Source organism: Gymnoscopelus braueri (assembly GCF_963280865.1).
Source record: "Gymnoscopelus braueri genome assembly, chromosome: 16".
NCBI lineage: Eukaryota > Metazoa > Chordata > Actinopteri > Myctophiformes > Myctophidae > Gymnoscopelus > Gymnoscopelus braueri.
In genome coordinates this window covers 47,695,578-47,718,530 of record NC_137616.1, presented here as the reverse complement: position 1 = coordinate 47,718,530, position 22,953 = coordinate 47,695,578, and the positions used below count along the sequence as shown (strand labels likewise).

Sequence of the window (22,953 nt, the reverse complement as noted above, 5' to 3'; positions counted from 1 at the left end):
TAATATTCCCCTTTAAAGAAACATGTCTTACCATCATCATCACAATCATCATCATGTCTAACTGCATTGTTCCACAGTTACACTGATCTTCCCAGGTAATATCTTCAGAGGGACAGTATCATCATCAGTGTAAATGAATGGAAAGAGTGTGTCAGTGAAAGTGTGTGTGAAGGTGTGTATGTGTGTGTTAGTATCAGGATCAGAGAATGACAGCTTTCCTTCATTCCAGTCCAGCTGGACTCTGATCCTCTGAGGTTTCTGCTTCAATGAGAGAACAGTGTCTGACCCTGATGAGGAGTATGCTGTGTATTCACCTTCATAGAACCTTATTCTCCAGTGCTGACCCGCTCCGACTCCCTTCCTCTTGTAAAACTCTGCTAACACACCCAGTGACCAGTCTGCATTGTCTCCAACCTCAACATCCCAGCTGTGAGTCCCTGAGTTAAAGCCCTCAGAACCCAGGACAAAGCCAACTTTGTCAAACCTCTCTGGGTTGTCAGGAAGCTGCTGTTTCTCTCCATCTCTCACACTGGTCAGATCATCAGACAGGGTGTATGCTGGATGGGCAGTGTTGGGGTCCAGAATGACAGGAGTGTAGGAGACAATGTCCTTCATCTTGTTCCAGACTCTGAAGGTCAGGTTGCCCAAGTGTTTGGTCACGTCTATCAGTGGTCCTGAGACCAGCTGTGGGTCCTGCAGTGTGAACTGGACTCTTTCCATTGTGGTCTTGTAGTTCTGCAGGAATGAGATGTCTTCAGCTCTCAGCTCTTCCTCTATGGCTCTGATGTTGTTTGAAAGGGTTAATATGTCTCTGTTCAGACCCTCAATCTTCTTCTTCATCATCTGACTCTTCAGCTGCTCTTCCTCCCTCAGCGCAGTGATGCGAGCCTCCTCTTCCTCTTGTAGAAACTGATGAAGCTTCTGAAACTGTTCCTTAATCTGCCTCTCTGTGTGCTGGGCCTGGACCTTAATGTGTTTCGCTGTTAGGTTACTTTGCTTTTTATCTTCATTAAAGACCTGCAGTTTCTCCTGTAAAGGCTTCAGTAATTTCTGGACTTCCTCCCTGTGATCCAGAACAGCTTCATCGATGGGTCTGAAACTGTGGTTGGTGTGTTTTTTAGAATCTCGACACACAACACACACTGGCTGTTGACATTCCAAACAGAACAGTTTGAGTTTCTCAGCATGCAGACTGCAGAGATCCTCAGACCCTGACCACGTTCTCTTACGTTTTGAAGCTCTCTGTCTCTCCTGTATGAAGGCCTCACACAGGTTCTTCAGAGCTAGGTTACGGGGTAGATGATCTGTTGAATGTATTTCCTTACAAACTGGACATTGCTTTATTGTCTTCTGTCTCCACCATTCCTGCAGACAAGCATTACAGAAGCTGTGGCTACATGACAGTATAACAGGATCTTTAAAGATGTCACGACACACAGGACAGGAATAATCCTCTTCTGGAAGAGACGACGTGGAAGCCATTTAGTCTCTGAGTGAAGCTACAAACACTCTGCTCAATACAGGAAATCAGTCAGTGATGGTAACACTTCCTCCTCTAGAATGTTCCCTGAAGTTTACTTTCACTGTGAATCGTGGTTGTTGTTAAAGTCCATTCAGCTGACAGAGTCAGCAGCAGGTTCCAGTGGTCTGGGTCAGTATTCCCTCCTGTAGCTGATGTGGAAAGACAGTCTGTCCTCCTCACTGGAAATTGTGTTTGATCTGAAGGTCAATCTAATCGTCTCAGATGAGTCTGGCAGGGGGCGGAGCTTTGACACACCACCACAGACCTGTTGCAAAGTACACACACACACAAACAAACGTGAATGAGATATAATCACAGTCAGGACAGTCTTTTATTTCCTATATAATTAGTATAGACAGGAAACAATAGAGGGGGAGGGAGGCAGAGCCTATACTTAAAAGGATCGCTGGCTAACAAGCCTTATATGCCTTAATACATTATAATTGCTTATAAAATTAAAAATATTTTATTTATTTTAGAAATAGTTCCTCTTTTACTCAAAGTGGGACAATGCCTATCGAAGGTACTGAAACCTAGCCTGGTTCCAGACGAATCTGCCTTTGCAAAATTGCATCGCACTTTAGCCCTCGGCAGATTAGGTCTGGCCCCCCTCAATAGAGATTTCATTTCTCTCCCTCCGATGTCATGAGGGACCAATCAGGGCCCAGTATCCAAATGTGGGCGGGATTATCACCTTATTTGGAGCAATGACGTACAAGGAAGCACTGCTCTGATTGGTTCGTACAAGGAAGCACTGCTCTGATTGGTTTAGGTCTAACCAATAGAGTCTGTTTGGATCTTTTTGTAACCGCCCCTTGGAAAAAAATCTATCGTTGATAGGGACCAGACTAATATCCACGCAGTGTGTCGCGTGATATTGTCTGGCCACGCGAGGCTAACTGAAACCTGAGCATGTGCAAATCTGGAAGCTTTCCAGTGCAATAACTGGAAAGCTTCACTCCACGTGTTTTGCCTGTAGACATCATTATTATACTGTATATTGTTCACCAATGCAGAATGAAGGTCAGGTAGGTTATTGTGGGCCAGCAATGTTCAAAATAGGACAGCTCCGTCTTGAGCACATGACTATAAAGATAATGTCTACCGATTTGCGTGATGTTTGGACAAAAACTTTGTTTAGCAAAAAAGGGAAAAGTGGTTTGATATGAAGTGAATGAGGATACTAGAAAGCCCCTATCTGATATGCATTAGAGTTGTATTGATCACCAAGGGGAAAAGTGTCCCTTGCATTAACCATGCCAACTATCCACTGTCCTGCATCAGGAATGGACACAAAAAAAATGAAATGAAAGATTTTCATGGTAAGGTGTTGTCAGCTTGTACATCTGGTGTATTTGGCAAGTGAGGAGTGTAAATACCAACCTCTGTGTTTACTGTGTTGTCTCAGGCAGGGTTGGGATCCTGTAGGATTTGAACCATTCCCTCTCAACGGTCTGATTCCTTAACGCTTCCCTTTAACCATTCCTAGATTTGAAAACAAATAAATCAGCCTTCATTAAAGAAATGTATAAACAAATGCGATCATACATACAGTATTGCATATATCTGGGTTACTTGAGGGGGTTCCAAATGGACCCTTACAGGTCTGTAACTCCGAGAGTGTACAAATGGAACCAAATGGACCCGTAAGGGTCCTTTTTGGATCCATTTGTACACTCTCAATAGTACATAGTGGGCCTTGAAACTAAAAAGTAAGATAACCAGTGGTACTGTAATTGTATAGCATATCATTGTATATCATTTTTTGGGGAAAATTCCACAAGGGGCGACCTAACACAGCTTTGGAATGATCGATCGCCATTCAGAGAAGTAGAATGTGACGTCGTTCCAAAAAAACAGGAAGCCATCCGCTTCCTGTTTGGGATTTTCAGAAAAACAGCTGTAACTCAGTTTATTTTTTTTTGCATTGAAAACCACTAGTTTTCAGCGGGCCGAAGCCCCAAAATGGCGGATCGCGGTTGGAACGTTGTCGTTCCTATGGATACACAGATCCCCCCCGCTAACCCATGGGGACTATTTTGTTTGTGTTTTTGGGACACAATGTCGGTTCCACAGCGTTTCAAATATCATCGGATTGAGGTAATTATACGCTGGCAAGGGGATAGAAAACTATGTTTAATATCTTGGCAATCAATGTGTTAACTATAATACTTGAATCCTTGTTTCTGATAGGCTGGAAGGTGTGCATTAAAGGAATGGTTCAACCAAAACTTTTTTTTATTATGAATTACTCACCCCATGAAACCTTGAATTGTTTGTTTTTTGTTGCATTCCTGACCCAATAATTCAATAATTGAGGACTCTGCTGCGGTAGGACACCACAATTAAACGATAAAGAACTCCTCGGAGCACAGGTCTCCGCCAGGTCAGGTAGGTTATTGTGGGCCAGCAATGAATTTGCCAATCAGGATGGAATATAAAAAATCGGACGGAACCATCTTGATCACTTGACTATAGAGATAATGTGTACTGATTTGCATGATGTTTGGACAAAATGTGTAGGAGTAATATAAAAAAAAAGAATCGGCCTCCTGGTGGCGCTATAATAGGGCAATGTGAAAAGGGTGGCGTTTGTTCTTCAACGCAGTGCGAATGTACGTGTAAAGTTCCACCACAATCGGACGCTGCGTTCATGATTTGCGGCATTTTGTTCAAAACGGGCCACTCCTGCAAACTTTAGATGTCAATGTTAGCCAATCAGGATGGAATATGAAAAATCAAATAGACCCATCTTGATCACATGACTATAGAGATCATGTGTACCGATTTGCGTGAAATTTGGATAAAATATGAACGCTTAATCTCAAAATATGTGTTTTACATAAGTCGGCCTCCTGGTGGCGCTATAAAAGGCTAATGTGAAAAATGCAGGGCAGATGTTTTTCTTTGGCCTCTAGGGAGTATGCGTGCAAAGTTTCACGCAGATCGGTGCAGTTACAGTTAAAAATGCAAATTGGCCTTTTATAGCGCCACCATGAGGCTGATTTGAAAACGTTCAAGTGGCATTTGTTCCTCGGACTAGTGGGAATGTGCGTGCGAGATTTCACAGAAATCGCAAGCTGCGTTCATGATTTGAGGCATTTTGTTCAAAATGGACCAATCCTGCAAACTTTGGAAGCCAACCTTAGCCAATCAGGATGGAATGTGGAAAATCAGACAGATCCGTGTTGATCACATGACTATAGAGATACTGTGTACCGATTTGTGTGATGTTTGGATAAAATCTGTAGGAGTAATATCAAAAAATGGGTTTTGCACAAATCGGTCTCCTGGTGGCACTATAACAGGCCCATGTGAAGAATTTGGGGCAGCGGTTCTGAATTGGCATCCAGGGAGTGTGTGTGCACAGTTTCGCAGCGACCGGGCCAACGGTGCCTGAGATTTGTTCACAGACAGATGGACGGACCGGACACACAAACAAACGAAAATTCAGGTTTACAAATAAATATTATTTTGCGCTTGTTGGTCTCCTATTAACTTCAATTAGTCAAATGTTGGATTATTGGCTCAGGAATGTGACAAAAACAACAACATCTCCGTGAATTCAATTCCTTTAACCACTTAAACCAAGATACTACTTTGTTGTATGTCAAATAGTGAAAATAGACCGTCTATAACTTATGTAAAAAAAATAATAACGTCCAGGTAGGCAGGCTTGAGTAAAAGTACAACATGTACTGCTGCAGCAAAATATACTTTTCCAAAGTATCCCATTTCACAAAAAAATCCCAAAAAGGCAGATTGACAAGCTCACAACTCGAAGCGGCACATTGTGAGATTGTAAATTGGCTATAAGTATAAAATAGGGCTTAATTGGTTAATGTATGTTTTGAAATAATACATAAGTGCAGTGCAGTGGAATTAAAGCACAATATTATTGGCCTCTGAGATTTAGTGAAGTAGATGTACTGTATAGAGAACTGAACATGTAAATACTCAAGGTACCTCAACATTGTACTTGAATACAGTACTGAGTAAATCCAGTTACTTGGTTACTCTACCATTGTGTAGGTGTAAAACACAGCAAAACAAAAACAACACTTTATAAAAATGCAATAGCCTACTGCAGATTCAGAGATTATTAATGGCAGTAAATCTGTCATAACAACATGACAAAAGTGGATTTTTGTGAAAGCCATTGATTATATACTGACAGGACAAGCATTGTGTTTATTTCTACAGAACTGGGACAACGCTATGGTTTATTTTCAAACTTAGATCTAGCCTTCATACAAGACTGTCATATTATATAACAGTCTTGGAGTTTGTTAAAAATAGTCTTTGCATCTTTGCCCTTTTTGGTCCGTAAAACTACATAAACATTAAAATTTCAAATATAAAGTGCTGACCCCATGGCCACAGATGATATAATTATGTACGGGCACTCAGAAGTACCTGTTTCTTACATATTGTTGAATAAAAATCAATTTAATCTGATTGGTGGCCATTTTCTCTGTAAGCTTTCAACTACGCGACCCTATTGGTTGGGAGGTGTATTGCACTCTGATACATTATAACTCTATGAGAAAATGGCCACAAATCGGATTAAAATGCTTTTTATTGAACAAAACAGAATATACGGGTACTTCTGAAGGCCCGTACATCATTGTAACATTCGTGGCCATAGGGTCAGCACTTTATATTTGACATCTGAACGTTTATGTAGATGTACGGACCAAAAAGGGAGAAAGTGCAAAGACTATTTTGAAAAAACTCCAAGACGGTCACATCATTACGACCGTCTTGATCCAGGGCTAACTTAGATCAAACGCTAATGGTTTCATAAGTGTCAAGTATCACTACCTCAAGGCTCAATGAACTTAAGACAAACAAACAAACAAACAAACAAACCTCATTCCCACTAACCTCGTAAACTCGCATCACCAGCTTTCCACCTGAAGGAGGAAACTCAAACTTACTCCCTCACATAAAGTATAAGCTCCCTCATCTGTTGTTCAAATGGAGGAAATGTGCTACCACCAACAGTGTCCACCTGGCTGCCCTGACAACAAAACACTATTAGTTCCGGGCAAATTCAGAACCATAAAAACTCTTCACACACACACAGTGGCAACGAAACAAAAACACTTTCCAATAAATACATCATATAAACAGCAATACAAATCTTAAGATAATATGAAATCATAATTATTGCAGTTAAATCAAGTCTTACTTTCAGTTGTCCAAATATGTTTCATGCTGTATGTGTTGCTGTCAGAGGTTTCAGGGGGGAGAAGTTATGTCAGAGAGGCAATGGTGTAAAGTAACTAAGTATATTTACTCAAGTACTGTACTTAAGTACAATTTTGAGGTACTTTCACTTTACTGGAGTATTTTCAATTGTCTATACTTTTACTTCTACTGCACTACATCTCAGAGGCAAATATTGTACTTTTACTCCACTACAATTATTTGAAAACTTACTAGTTACTTTGCAGATATACATTATTATATTATAAGACACACATTAACCACTCTAGAACTATTTTATACCAATGCTATTTGAAAATAGCCGATCTAAAAGCTCACAACGCGTCGTGAGCTTGTAGATCTGCTATTTTCAAATATTTAGTACTTTTACTTTTGATACTTTAAGTACATTTTGATGCTAATACTTTTGTACCTTTACTCAAGTAAATTTTGAATTCTGGACTTTTACTTGTAACAGAGTATTTTTATATTGCAGTATTGGTACTTTTACTTAAGTAAAGAATTTGAGTACTTTTTCCACCACTGCAGAGAGGTAGCGTAAAACATTGAAAGCATATCATTTGTCACTTGTTATCCATAACTTTCAAATCCTACTTGGAATTCAAACCTACCTCCCAACAGAAATATTTACTGTTGAGCTATAGATGGGTTTCCCGTTTGTAAACATTGAGGATGATGCGCGCGCAGTGGAGGGAAGAGCCTGTAGAGGGCGCTATTACCCGCAGCATCTCTGGCCACTGTACATTGATAAAATAAATGGTCTTCACCGGGTTTAATGAAAGTAGATTAAATGATGCAGTTTGTAATATCTTCTTTACTCAATAAAAATGATTTGTCGGAAGTTGGATCTGTCTGTATATAATAGCAGCATTATGCCTATTCTGCCTATAATAGCAGCATTATGCCTATCTAAATCCCGAAAATAACAATAGAGTGAATGGCACTTCCGGGTCGTTCTACCTCCCGCATGCGCAGAATGCACACTCTGCTCTGTGATGACGTCGCGCGGAAACCCATCTATAGAGCGTCGCAGTTCCCGCCCACTTCCTGTTTTTTTTGGTGCCGGAAGAAAAAACTCAATGCATTTTTCCATTGACATTTCCAAAAATATTTATATCTATTAATTTAAGCCTCGAATCAAGCCATCATGAGATGACATGAATCATGACCATAAAACGTTTTTTTCTGTGATTTTTTTAAATTTTATATTTAATTATATGATATACTATATTTAATAAATACCCTTTGTTTTGCCGTTTTCAATTTTTTTTTATCACAGAATCAAACGTTTTATGGTCATGATTCATGTCATGTCATGATGGCTTGATTCGAGGCTTAAATTAATAGATATAAATATTTTTGGAAATGTCAATGGAAAAATGCATTGAGTTTTTTCTTCCGGCACCAAAAAAAACAGGAAGTGGGCGGGAACTGCGACGCTCTATAATGGAAAGTTATGCTTCCATTTCAGTTTTATGCAATACCTCTTGTCAACCACTAGGTGTCCTACCTGACCACAAGATGTCAACGTTTCAGAAGAGTGGTGAGACCTACCACTGTAGATCTGTTTATAGTTGCATTGTATTAACATGGTCTTCAACAGGGGTCCGGGACCCCTAGGGGATCCTCAGAGTTACTACTGGGGGGGCCCGCCAAATATTTGTGATGGGAACGTTTTTTTTTTTTTTTTCTTTTTACATTAACAACAAGTAACAACATCAACCCAGTTGCTATCCCTGTTCTACATTGGCCGAAAATAGCAGATCAGCAAATAGGTATGGCTGTAGGCAGTTTTCTAAGTATTGAGGGTTTAAGTGGTTAATTGTCTGAAAATACAACTTTACATGATTCCAACACAACGCTACACAATGACAGTGCTGTCAAACAAGTCTATGAAGCTATGAAATCCATTAAAAAAAGTTTATAAGTGTGTGTGTGTGTGTGTGTGTGTGTGTGTGTGTGTGTGTGTGTGTGTGTGTATATATATATATATATATATATATATATATATATATATATATATATATATATATATATATATATATATATATATATATATATATATATATATATATATTTCTAGTAAAATCCTATCATTTGTTTTCAGCCCACGCAGCAGTTTCTACATAAAGTGCCTTTTCTAGATGATATCAGATCTGCGGTTATTATTTGTGTTGGCTGTGTTGACCCCAGTGTGAAGTTTTCACTGTCAGTGATGATGCATGTCATCTGCTGGTGTTGTCATCCACTGTGTTTCATCAAGTCCAGAGTCAACACAGCCATCTATCAGGATATTTTAGAGCACTTTGTGCTTCCGTATGTTGACAAGCTTTATGGAGATGCTGATTTCCTTTTCCAGCAGGACTTGGCACCTGCCCACAGAGCCAAAACTACTAGTGGTGTACTGACCATGCTGGATATATATAATTATTAGTATTTTTAAAGCCCATCTTCAAGGCAAATATGAATAAGGAAAGTCATATAATTTACCTGGTTGGTTTGAGGATTAATATTATGGATTTCATACTTCACATTATTATTATTATTATGGTGTGATGGTGAAATTAGTAAAAGGATAAAGTTAACACTACAGTTACTTATAACAACTTTAATGAAACCCTTCAGACGTTAACATTTTAATGTAACTTAACTGAAAACATGGAAGAAACATATTATGGGTCAATGACACAGAAAAGAGCTTCACGAGAACAGAGTATGTTGTCGACATGCTGTAAATCGTCTGTCGGGTGGAAACCTCATAAAGTCCAAAAACTGTTACTTTTCAGAATTCAAATAGAAACATAGTGAAAGTAGCAGCTCGACAAAGCTCAAACGCGTCGCTTCGAGCTTGTAGATCTGCTACTTTTGAGTGACGCTGTAGTATGATCAAGTCGGGCGTTAATTTAAAGAGGTTTCTGCCCGACAGCGACAAAATTATGTTCATCAAGTCTGGCTGTATTGATGACCGCCACCTCGCTGAGCCAAGTGTGACTTCAAGATGATTTTAATGGGTTGTGTGTAGAGTACATGAAATGACTGATAAGGCAAAGGAGCAAGTTGCTTGTTGTGTGAATTACAAGAAATAAAAAAAAATGCAAGAATAATGTGAAGAACAGCATGTTTGCACCCCAAGGCGGCTTCCAAACATCTTTTTATAGTGTTTTGTGTGTGTGAACAACTTCTTCATAATCTCATCTGACTATACTAGGCAAAGCTACTATCTGGAATTTGTTTGAATCAATCAAAGGTTATTTTTGACCAATCTGTATTAATACAATATAACTAGTACATGTTGCTCTACTCTGCCATCAGACAGAAGTCCTTTGAAGCAGACGGTACATCAGATTGCACACTATAGATCAGCAGTTTCCAACTTTTTTCTGGTAGCCTTTCGGCTGCTGTGTTGAGTGGTCAGATGGAATTACCTCTCCACCGGCAGAGACATAAAACGTACAGATTGCAGCTTTAAAGACAATGAACTGACACTTGCTATGGACCAGAGGCGTCATTTCACAAACGAGATAGATGGTGACAAAAAAGAAGAAAGAAAAAACGTACCAGCTAAAATAGCCCCTTGTAGATCAGCTATTTTCAATATTGTAAAACAAAAACAATGACTTAATAGGGACACATGGTTGAAAGCGGATGGTTTCAGACAAGAACACACAGGTCTATAACATGCGTCGCATGTAGACACATGTAGAGCGGCAATCTATAAAATCAGATTATTCTGCATGAAGAAAAGAAAAAAACATTTCAGATGTGGAGAAAACCAATATTCTGGATAGCATTGTGATTGCTATATGATTATTTCCATCCCCTGCCGTAACCCCCAAATGACACCTCTGGCATGGTGGTCTGTCCGACCGCCACCAGTAAAAGGCACCAGACAGACACCCCCAAAAAAATGTCATCTACCACCTGTTTTTCTTAGGGCAACAATACAGTTAAACAGCCATTGAAATGAAAAGGACCACTCTGAATATATACAGTGTGCTTAGAAACAACTTGCAATGAGGGTGAATGACAGGAAAGCAGAGTTGGTTGGCTTAATTCCACTGAGAGTGCACGTGAATTAAATTAAAGGCACGCTCACACACACGCACACACACGCACGTGTCAGAAGTGCCAGCCTCCCGATCTCTTCCATTCTATGAGAAGCTAAAAAGGGCGGAGCTTCCCGACCGTGCAGCGCGTATAGATTCCAACACTGGTGAATGTTTTGAGCGGGTAAAGTAACTTTACTTTTTCCACCACTGGTGTCAACCGATAAGCGCTGTAGTTATAGGGCAGGGCAATTAACTGAAAATAATATCAAAACCGAAGTTTTTTTAACCAATAGGATAAGCAACCAAAAAGGACAACTTTGAGTTTGTTCAGTTGTTTCAAGAAGTTCTTTGATGCCAACTACCTCCATGACGGACCATTACGACCCTGCAGGCTGCTCGCCAAGGTCACCAAACGTCTGGCTAACCAGAGGCTCTTACTGCCAAACCTCCCCGGAAGACTCCGGCAGCCCCTAGAAAGTCTTCCCCGACAACCAACCCCCTTGAAAATATCGGCACGCAATCCTACAACATCAGCAGCAGCACTGTGCAAAGACGACAACTTGGGACCCGAAGGAGCACTTATAACCACATAATCGAGAAGTTTATATAATATAAATATATATGTATCGAATCGACACAAAATAATTAAAATAGATTTTTTTTTAAAATCGTACAGTGATTGGTCTGATGAAATTGATTGGTCTGATCAACCACATAGCCCTGTATTATACTTTGTTGTAGAATGGTGGCTGGTGTACAAGAAGTGGAAAATATCTGATCTACAAGTTCACAACACGTCGCAGGCAGCGTGGCTTGTTGTGAGCTTGTATAGATTTGCTATTTTCACACAATCACAGCGCGTCATCGCCGGATCTTCGCTGAATGGAGTTGCATGAATTGTAACGCGAGCTTGCCCCGCGCCGCATGCCCATTATGAGTTCCCCTCCACAATATGGCGCCCGCGGTGACATACAGCCCAGAGTCCAAGGCGGCGTCTACCTTTTTCCTGTCTATGAGTCCCAAAAACAGAGTCCCCCCTCACTGGTAACCAGTGGTGGAAAAAGTACTCAAATTCTTTACTTAAGTAAAAGTACCAATACTGCAAAATAAAAATACTCTGTTACAAGTAAAAGTCCAGAATTAAAAATGTACTTGAGTAAAAGTACAAAAGTATTGGCATCAAAATGTACTTAAAGTACCAAAAGTAAAAGTACCAAAATGTTTGAAAATAGCAGATCTACAAGCTCACAACGCGTCGCTTCGCGACGCGTTGTGAGCTTGTAGATCGGCTATTTTCAAATAGCCTATGTATAAAACAGGGCTAAAGTGATTAATGTATGTTTCATAATATCATAATTTATATCTGAAAAGTAACTAGTAACTAATGTTCTCAAATAATTGTAGTGGAGTTAAAGTACAATATTTGCCTCTGAGATGTAGTGGAGTAGAAGTAAAAGTATTGGAAATTGGAAATACTCAAGTAAAGTACAAATACCTCAATTTTACTTAAGTACAGTACTTAAGTAAATGTACTTAGTTACTTTCCACCACTGCTGGTAACGCTGGTGAGGGGATGGAGGAGGGAGAGTTCTCTGAGGCCACCGAGAGGACGTGGCTCTGGAGGTAGTGTTGATTTTGAAAGCAAATTCGTATTCAAGTTTTAGTCATATTTTTGTGATCTGAAATGTTTGTCAACTAAATCTGCAGTTGATTTAGTCGACTAAAATGTATGTTTGCCGGTGCCTTGATGGCGTCGTAATGGCTGATCTTACACTTGGTTGCATGCTGAAAATATCAGATCTACAAGCTCACAACGCGTCGCGACGCGTTGTGAGCTTGTAGATCTGATATTTTCAGAGCGCAACAGACTGCAGCCAAACATAAAATGTGTTGTCTTTTAGTTCTACTGGATCTCTTCTCCACTAGTCCCTCCCTAGCATTTTAGTCTAGTTTTTATTTGTTGAAGAAATTGTCAATATATTTAGTCTTAGTTTGAGTCATCATAGCTTAGTTTTTATGTAGTCTTCGTCAGTGAAAAAAGGTAGCAGACGAACATTTTTCGTCATAGTTTTAGTCGACGAAATCAACACTGCCTGGAGGGTGGCCAAGGATTACGAAGAGGTGGGCACCGAGTGTCGGACAGGAGGAGGATGAGGAAGATGAGTATTAAAAGAGCCATGCTCTCGCCTATGGACCACAAGGTCATGGGTTCGATCCCGGGGACACCGCAAACTCAGCGTACGAGTATAGCATGGCATGGGGTGCGGTAAGTCATGCGGTTAAGTACTGGGAGCTGATGGTAGGTGTAGCGCTCCACCTCAGCAATAATCCATCTCCCAGGGGTCTAATTAGCGCATCGTAACGGGGACAGACTCCCGGCGTTCTCGGCTGATACCGACTACAAGGCTCTCCGACCTACTTTGGTCAAAATACATAACCAGAAAACCAGCACTGGCCACAAAACCGCAAGACAACACGGGTTGGCTAAACCGCCTCTGACGCACATGTGTGAGCGTGCCGTCTGACCATGAAGAAAACTACAAGTGTCTAGTAATATTCAAAACGACATAATCAGCAAAGCTGTTGAATGTTTACTAGGGCTGAACAATTTGGGATGAAAAAAAAAAAAAAAAAAAAAAAAGGACCATACTGGTGTTTGGTGTATATATACAGTAAGTCATGAGAGAGCCAATCCCAATTTGGGAGATTCCTATAGACCAGTGGTTCTCAAAGTGTGGTGCGGTGACCCCCCCCCCAGGGATCCTTGAGGGCGTTCCAGGGGGAATAGCATGAAAATGATATTGAAGATCTGCATTTTTTTCTAAAGAATCTTGAAAACGATTTGACAACACAAATCTTGTATGGGGGGGTCCCCTGGCACAATTCTTAACAGATGGGGGTCCACAGCCAAATAGATATAGATTTTGGGGGTCCTTGAATTTGAAAAGTTTGAGAACCACACTGTCCGAGACCACCTATTTACCACCGTAAATCCACAACATAATCATATATTCTGCTAAACTGAGTAATATATTCCCCCTTATAGACTCATCATCATCTCATCATGTCTAACTGCATTGTTCCACAGTTACACTGATCTTCCCTGGTAACATCTTCAGAGGAACAGTATCATCATCAGTGTAAATTAATGGAAAGAGTGTGTCCGTGAAAGTATGTGTGAAGGTGTGTATGTGTGTGTTAGTATCAGGATCAGAGAATGACAGCTTTCCTTCATTCCAGTCCAGCTGGACTCTGATCCTTTGAGGATTCTGCTTCAATGAGAGATCAGTGTCTGACTCTGATGGGGACTCTGCTGTGTATTTACCTTCCTCTAACAATATTCCCCAGTGTTGACCCCCTCCGTCTCCCTTCCTCTGGTAAGACTCTGCTAACACACCCACTTCCCAGCATGTATTGTCTCTAACCTCAACATTCCAGCTGTGAGTCCCTGAGTTAAAGCCCTCAGAACCCAGGACAGGACCAACTTCGTCAAACCTCTCTGGGTTGTCAGGAAGCTTCTGTCTTTCTCCATGTGTCACACTGGTCAGATCATCAGAGAGGGTGAACACTGGATGGGCAGTGTTGGGGTCCAGAATGACAGGAGTGTAGGAGACAATGTCCTTCATCTTGTTCCAGACTCTGAAGGTCAGGTTGCCCAGGTGTTTGGTGACATCTATCAGTGATCCTGAGACCAGCTGTGGGTCCTGCAGTGTGAACTGGACTCTTTCCATTGTGGTCTTGTAGTTCTGCAGGAATGAGATGTGTTCAGCTCTCAGCTCCTCCTCTATGGCTCTGATGTTGTTTGAAAGGGTTAATATGTCTCTGTTCAGACCCTCAATCTTCTCCTTCATCATCTGACTCTTCTGCTGCTCTTCATCCCTCAGTGTAGTGATGATGGCCTCCTCTTTCTCTTGTAGAAACTGATGAAGCTTCTTAAACTGTTCCTTAATCAGCCTCTCTGTGTGCCGGACCTGGACCTTAATGTGTTTTGCTGTTCGGTCACTTTTCTTTTTAACTTGATTAAAGACCTCCAGTTTCTCCTGTAAAGGCTTCAGTGATTTCTGGACTTCCTCCTTGTGATCCAGAGCAGCTTCGTCAATGGGTCTGAAACTGTGGTTGGTGTGTTTTTTAGAATCTCGACACACAAGACACACTGGCTGTTGACATTCCAGACAGAACAGTTTGAGTTTCTCAGCATGCAGACTGCAGAGATCCTCAGACCCTGATGAAGTTCTCTTACGTTTTGAAGCTCTTCGTCTCTCCTGTATGAAGGCCTCACACAGGTTCTTCAGAGCCAGGTTACGGGGTAGATTATCTGTTGAATGTATTTCCTTACAAACTGGACATTGCTTTATTTCCTTCCGTCTCCACCATTCCTGCAGACAAGCCTTACAGAAGCTGTGGCTACATGACAGGAGAACAGGATATTTAAAGATGTCACGACACACAGGACAGGAAAAATCCTCTTCTGGAAGAGACGACGTGGAAGCCATTTAGTCTCTGAGTGAAGCTACAAACACTCTGCTTAATACAGGAAGTCAGTCAGTCGTAGTAACACTCCCTCCTCTAGAATGTTCCCTGAAGTTTACTTTCACTGTGAATCGTGGTTGTTGTTAAAGTCCATTCAGCTGACAGAGTCAGCAGCAGGTTCCAGTGGTCTGGGTCAGTATTCCCTCCTGTAGCTGATGTGGAAAGACAGTCTGTCCTCCTCACTGTAAGTTGTGTTTGATCTGAAGGTCAATCTTATCGTCTCAGATGAGTCTGGCAGGGAGTGGAGCTTTGACACACCACCACAGACCTGTTGCAAAGTACAAACACATTTGCCTTTAATCTAATACCCATATAACCAGGCATGCAATGCTCATTTGGTATGTTATTGCACTCTATTTCAATGACGTGACGCGCACGTCACTTAACACCTACACTGCAAGTCACACAATGGACAATTGATATGCATCTAGGCTTATTCCTATGTTAATTCGCTAGTGAGTCGGGAGCCTTTGAAAACTTTGTTGAGGTGCGAATTTAAAGTAGTTTTAAATCTATGCGTGTGCCTGCGTGTGCTCCTGGTCAAATAGGTTCCGGCACGGCGTGCAAGGCCGTCCAGTGAGCATTGCACCCCTGCATATAACATATTTAGTCCCATGTCAACAAGATCCCTAAAACTGCCTTCTTCCACCTTCCCAACTTTGCCCACCTTCGTCCAAGCCTATCACACACTGCTGCTGAGACACTCATCCATGCCTTCATCACATCCCCTTGCATTAACCATGCTAACTATCCACTGTCCTGCATCAGGAATGGACACAGATGGTGTCACTCTAGAAAAATGGTTTTTCATGGTAAGGTGTTGTCAGCTTGTACATCTGGTGTACATCTGGTGTATTTGGCAAGTGAGGAGTGTAAATACCAACCTCTGTGTTTACTGTGTTGTCTCAGGTAGGGTTGGGATCCTGTAGGATTTGAACCATTCCCTCTCAACGGTCTGATTCCTTAACGCTTCCCTTTAACCATTCCTAGATTTGAAAACAAATAAATCAGCCTTCATTAAAGAAATGTATAAACAAATGCGATCATACATACAGTATTGCATACATCTGGGTTACTTGAGGGGGTTCCAAATGGACCCTTACAGGTCTGTAACTCTGAGAGTGTACAAATGGAACCAAATGGACCCGTAAGAGTCCTTTTTGGATCCATTTGTACACTCTCAAGAGTCATAGTGGGCCTAGACAACCAGTGGTACTGTAATTTTATAGCAGACATGAAGTCCACATACCAGCTCTGACAGTGTGAAACGCTCCCTAATGTGATGAAGACAGTCCGGTTGGTCAATGTTGGGTCCGGTTCCTCCGGGTCTGGATCCCACCCTGTCTCAAGTGGTCCGGTAAGGTTCAGCTGTGTTGAACAGGAACAGAAAAAATAACATATCTCAGTTCTTCTCTTAACACATTGATTGCCAAGATCGCATTGATGTGTTCTTTAATTTTTGGGGGAAAATTCCACAAGGGGCGACCTAACACAGCTTTGGAATGATCGATCGCCATTCAGAGAAGTAGAATGTGACGTCGTTCCAAAAAAACAGGAAGCCATCCGCTTCCTGTTTGGGATTTTCAGAAAAACAGCTGTAACTCAGTTTCATTTTTTTGCATTGAAAACCACTAGTTTTCAGCGGGCCGAAGCCCCAAAATGGCGGATCGCGGTTGGAACGTTGTCGTTCCTATGGATACACAGATCCCCCCGCTAACCCACGGGAACTATTTTGTTTGTGTTTTTGGGACACAATGTCGGTTCCACAGCGTTTCAAATATCATCGGATTTAGCTAATTATACTCTGGCAAGGGGATAGAAAACGATGTTTAATATCTTGGCAATCAATGTGTTAACTATAATACTTGAATCCTTGTTTCTGATAGGCTGGAAGGTGTGCATTAAAGGAATGGTTCAACCAAAACTTTTTTTTATTATGAATTACTCACCCCATGAAACCTTGAATTGTTTGTTTTTTGTTGCATTCCTGACCCAATAATTCAATAATTGAGGACTCTGCTGCAGTAGGACACCAAAATTAAACGATAAAGAATAATATAAACTCCAAAACAACTGTCACAGTGTACTCACTGATGAGCCTACTGATGATTCAGGTTTACAAATAAATATTATTTTGCGCTTGTTGGTCTCCTATTAACTTCAATTAGTCAAATGTTGGATTATTGGCTCAGGAATGTGACAAAAACAACAACATCTCCGTGAATTCAATTCCTTTAACCACTTAAACCAAGATACTACTTTGTACTGTTGTATGTCAAATAGTGAAAATAGACCGTCTATAACTTATGTAAAAAAAAAATTTAACGTCCAGGTCGGCAGGCTTGAGTAAAAGTACATGTACTGCTGCAGCAAAATATACTTTTCCAAAGTATCCCATTTCACAAAAAAAAACAAAAAAGGCAGATTGACAAGCTCACAACTCAAAGCGGCACATTGTGAGCTTGTAAATTGGCTATAAGTATAAAATAGGGCTTAATTGGTTAATGTATGTTTTGAAATAATACAGTGCAGTGGAGTGGAATTAAAGCACAATATTATTGGCCTCTGAGATTTAGAGAAGTAGATGTACTGTATAGAGAACTGAACATAAATACTCAAGGTACCTCAACATTGTACTTGAATACAGTACTGAGTAAATCCAGTTACTTGGTTACTCCACCATTGTGTAGGTGTAAAACACAGCAAAACAAAAACAACACTTTATAAAAATGCAATACTGCAGATTCAGAGATTATTAATGGCAGTAAATCTGTCATAGCAACATGACAAAAGTGGATTTTTGTGAAAGCCATTGGTTATATTCTGACAGGACAAGCATTGTGTTTATTTCTACAGAACTGGGACAACGCTATGGTTTGTTTTCACACTTAGATCTAGCCTTGATACAAGACTGTCATATTATATGACAGTCTTGGAGTTTGTTAAAAATAGTCTTTGCATCTTCGCCCTTTTTGGTCCGTACAACTACATAAACATTCACATTTCAAATATAAAGTGCTGACCCCATGGCCACAGATGATATAATTATGTAAGGGCCCTCAGAAGTACCTGTTTCTTACATATTGTTGAATACAAATCAATGTAATCTGATTGGTGGCCATTTTCTCTGTAAGCTTTCAACTACGCGACCCTATTGGTTGGGAGGTGTATTGCACTCTGATACATTATAACTCTATGATAAAATGGCCACCGATCGGATTAAAATGCTTTTTATTGAACAAAACAGAATATACGGGTACTTCTGAGGGCCCGTACATCATTGTAACATTCGTGGCCATAGGGTCAGCACTTTATATTTGACATCTGAACGTTTATGTAGATGTACGGACCAAAAAGGGAGAAAGTGCAAAGACTATTTTGAAAAAACTCCAAGACGGTCACATCATTACGACGGTCTTGATCCAGGGCTAACTTAGATCAAACGCTAATGGTTTCATAAGTGTCAAGTATCACTACCTCAAGGCTCAATGAACTTAAGACAAACAAACAAACAAACAAACCTCATTCCCACTAACCTCGTCGTAAACTCGCATCACCAGCTTTCCACCTGAAGGAGGAAACTCAAACTCCCTCATCCATAGACATATAAAGGTAGACGCCTCATTCGGCTCTGAAGCGTCTGTATCTCGGGCGCGCTTCCTGCTTCTGCAGGGCTGCCGTGTGCGTCACACACGCGGAAGTTCGGTAGGCCAATCAGAGGCAGGTGGGGGCGGGTCATTTTGTAACCCAGCTTTTAACCCTTTAAGAGGCAGCAGCTGTGCGCAGCATCTAGTTAGTTGGAACTTGGCAAACTCCACACTCTATTTGTGAAATTCAAATAAGACATGGTCGCTTCGTGTGGAAAATGATTAGCCCGTATACAAGCGTCACGTGAACCATGGCTAGAAAATGATGTGCTTCTGGTATTATTTTATCTTTATTGCCATTATGATATTCTGCTCTGTGACTTTGGAATGATATTATTTTGGCTGTCTTGGAGTATTTGTGTTATATGTTATACTTTCAGTGCCATTAAAATATGGAACACATACTTTTCATTTATAGTTGCTGTTTTTGGAAGAGAAAATTCTCAAATGAACAATTATTTCAGTCTTTCAAAGTTGATAGCTCTGTTCTGACCTGAATAGCTAACATGAAGGATGTTAGATAAAGGCAATTCTGCAATGTGGCCAGCATATTTCATGTAGTCTGTCAGTGAATGGAGACAAAAATATTTTGTGAGTATTACTGTTACTTGAAAGTATTTTGGTATGAAAATATGCAATTTAGATGTAACCAAATAGGCCTACGCCTACTGGATCCATAACTCCATGTCTCGCATTTGTGACAAACTTTACCGCTTGAAAATAGGTTGAAAATTCAGGGAGTTGTGATGATTTTAATTGTGGAGAGACCGTCTGCTTCAATGGACGTAAATGCATTAGAACAGTGGTTTTCAACCTTTATCATATCAAGGTGACAAGGTCCATTATTTATTCAGCATTTGAGTCACGGACCACCGTTTGATAAGCTTTAGCCTCTCACACCCAAAACTTAGAATGTTATCATTCGATTAGATGTTGTCAAAATAACAATTATTTACGTTCTCTAATTGTGTACTTGTTTAGTAAGTAATGTAGATGTTTAACAATTTGACTCTTCTTGACAGTGTGAAATGTTATACTCAAGATTTAAAGATCTATATAAGGGTCCATTTGGTTATCAACTCTCCATCATTTAGCTGGGTACCACCTGGAACCCCCTCAAGGACCACTGGTGGTTCCCGGACCACTGGTTGAGAACCATTGCATGACAAGTCCCGGAAAAGACGCACTGTGATTGGCCAGTAGTCAACGCGCTGTGAGCGCTGTGATTGGCCAGTAGACACTTTGAGTGGCAGGTGCAGCCGTGCAGGGCGGAAGAGCCGTGTGTATTGCGATACAAGTCGCCCCAATGAACTGCAGAGGCCAATGAGGTATCTAGGTTTCTAATATCTATGCCCTCATCTGTTGTTCAAATGGAGGAAATGTGCTACCACCAACAGTGTCCCCCTGGCTGCCCTGACAATAAAACACTATTAGTTCCGGGCAGATTCAGAACCATAAAAACTCTTCACACACACAGTGGCAACGAAACAAAAGCACTTTCCAATAAATACATCATATAAACAGCCATACAAATCTTAAGATAACATGAAATCATAATTATGGCAGTTAAATCAAGTCTTACTTTCAGTTGTCCAAATACGTTTCATGCTGTATGTGTTGCTGTCAGAGGTTTCAGGGGGGGAGAAGTTATGTCAGAGAGGCAGTGGTGTAAAGTAACTAAGTATATTTACTCAAGTACTGTACTTAAGTACAATTTTGAGGTACTTTCACTTTACTGGAGTATTTTCAATTGTCTATACTTTTACTTCTACTCCACTACATCTCAGAGGCAAATATTGTACTTTTACTCCACTACAATTATTTGAAAACTTACTAGTTACTTTGCAGATATACATTATTATATTATAAGACACACATTAACCACTCTAGAACTATTTTATACCTATGCTATTTGAAAGTAGCCGATCTAAAAGCTCACAACGCGTCGCATCGCGACGCGTCGTGAGCTTGTAGATCGGCTATTTTCAAATATTTAGTACTTTTACTTTTGATTTAAGTACATTTTGATGCCAATACTTTTTTACTTTTACTCAAGTAAATTTTTAATTCTGGACTTTTACTTGTAACAGAGTATTTTCATATTGCAGTATTGGTACTTTTACTTAAGTAAAGAATTTGAGTACTTTTTCCACCACTGCAGAGAGGTAGCGGAAAGCATTGAAAGCATATCATTTGTCACTTGTTATCCATAACGTTCACATCCTACCTGGAATTCAAACCTACCTTCCAACAGAAATATTTACTGTTGAGCTATAATGGAAAGTTCTGCTTCCATTTAAGTTTTATGCAATACCTCTTGTCAACCACTAGGTGTCCTACCTGACCACAAGATGTCAACGTTTCAGAAGAGTGGTGAGACCTACCACTGTAGATCTGTTTATAGTTGTATTGTATTAACATGGTCTTCAACAGGGGTCCGGGACCCCTAGGGGATCCTCAGAGTTACTACAGGGGGGGGCCGCCAAATATTTGTGATGGGAACTTTTTTTTTAGTTTTTTCTTTTTACATTAACAAGTAACAACATCAACCCAGTTGCTATCCCTGTTCTACATTGGCCGAAAATAGCAGATCGGCAAATAGGTTCGGTGTGTAGGCAAAAAAGAGCAGACCAAGGTCAAGTTTTCTAAGTATTGAGGGTTTAAGTGGTTAATTGTCTGAAAATTCAACTTTACATGATTCCAACACAACACTACACAATGACAGTGCTGTCAAAAAAGTCTATGAAATCTATTAAAACAAGTTTATAAGTGTGTGTGTGTATATATATATATATATATATATATATATATATATAATATATTTCTAGTAAAATCCTATCATTTGTTTTCAGCCCACACAGCAGTTTCTAGTGGGGCTTCACACATTTCAATTGGAAGGACATTTTAAAGATAGAAATGTTGACATGAGTTACATAATTTCCTCCAATATTCAAGGTGGAAACTTTCCATGATGTGCTTGACTGACCAGCCAACTGGCCAGACCTGAACCCCACAGAGAAGCTATGTTGTCAAGAGGAAGGTGTGAGACTCTAAGACTCAGCAATACAAATGATCTTAAGGCTGCTATGAAAGCAAACCATGGGCTTCCATCACACCTCAGCAGTGCCACATTTGTTCAAAAGTAGCCCAGACCAAGTATTGAGTGCATACAGTATTAACATACTTTTCAGATGGTCAACATTTCTGTATTAGCCTATAAATATTTTCATTTTTTGTGGTCTCTTGTAGCCTAATATTCTAATATTTTGAGAAATTGATTTTTGATTTTCATGAGCTGTAGCCTATGCCATAAAACTTTTTAAAAAAAATATATTTCACTTTACGCGCGATTAATCTAGAATATATGAAAGTTTCACTTTTCAAATGATATTACGGAAGAAAATTTACTTTTCTTCTATTTTTTTAGATTGATATGTCACTGATATGGTAGGTCTACATGGTTACACTACTTGAGTAACATGTATTCTTTGATACACACACATACAGGTATTTCGGGGCATGGCCGAATCCGCCATTCCTTCGCGGGGTCAAACAGCACAGCTTTCACCATTGGAATTGCACTATTGAACGTACACATTGTTACATTTCATGTTTTTTCCCCGTCATATCGCAACATATGGTGAAGCATTGTAGTACAACCACCGGAACAAATATTCTAAACTTTTCGCGATTCTGCCAATAATCATATTCTTTGAGACACACATCAGGGAGTTTGCAGGGTCAAACAAGGGAATCACGTGACGTTGATCCCCTTCCCCTATTCGCTCATCCTCCTAGGACATGACGTAATATGTGTAGGCAGAAGAATACGTAGTGACTCTAGCCTACACACTAGTATTTATTAATAATAGTGTGTAGGGGGCGGGGTTGGGTGACGACGCAGCAGGGGGGGGTGTGGTGTTAAAGCTCGCGGGGAGGGAAGGGAGGGGAGGCGCGTGCGGCTCGGCGGTGA

The 22,953-nt window shown here is 40.4% G+C and overlaps 1 protein-coding gene and 1 long non-coding RNA gene across 3 annotated transcripts; both read right to left on the bottom strand.

Moving 5' to 3' along the window:
- Positions 1 to 41: 41 nt before the first annotated feature.
- Positions 42 to 15,464, bottom strand: LOC308103940 (nuclear factor 7, ovary-like). Of its 2 annotated transcripts, XM_080454155.1 has the most exons (2): positions 14,140 to 15,464; positions 42 to 325 (listed from the first exon to the last, which is right to left on the bottom strand). In XM_080454155.1, exons 1-2 carry the CDS (start codon positions 15,294 to 15,296, stop codon positions 58 to 60), a joined length of 1,425 nt encoding a protein of 474 aa, XP_080310281.1. In that variant the 5' UTR covers positions 15,297 to 15,464; the 3' UTR covers positions 42 to 57. The 2 variants fall into 2 exon arrangements, with proteins under 2 accessions (XP_080310281.1, XP_080310280.1); XM_080454154.1 differs by lacking the exon at positions 14,140 to 15,464 and having other exon boundaries at positions 42 to 1,560.
- Positions 9,349 to 12,491, bottom strand: LOC308103942. Its single transcript, XR_013934778.1, has 2 exons — positions 12,352 to 12,491; positions 9,349 to 11,840 (listed from the first exon to the last, which is right to left on the bottom strand). It is a non-coding gene; the product is annotated as an uncharacterized lncRNA (long non-coding RNA).
- Positions 15,465 to 22,953: the final 7,489 nt, after the last annotated feature.

Excerpts from the sequence above, each read along its gene's own strand:
- LOC308103940 (XM_080454155.1), bottom strand. The coding sequence starts at position 15,296 with ATGGCTTCCACGTCGTCTCTTCCAGAAGAGGATTTTTCCTGTCCTGTG. Across the intron at positions 326-14,139 it reads GGTCAACACTGGGGAATATT|GTTCTATGAAGGTGAATACA; the intron begins GTTAGAGGAAGG and ends CTGGAGAATAAG.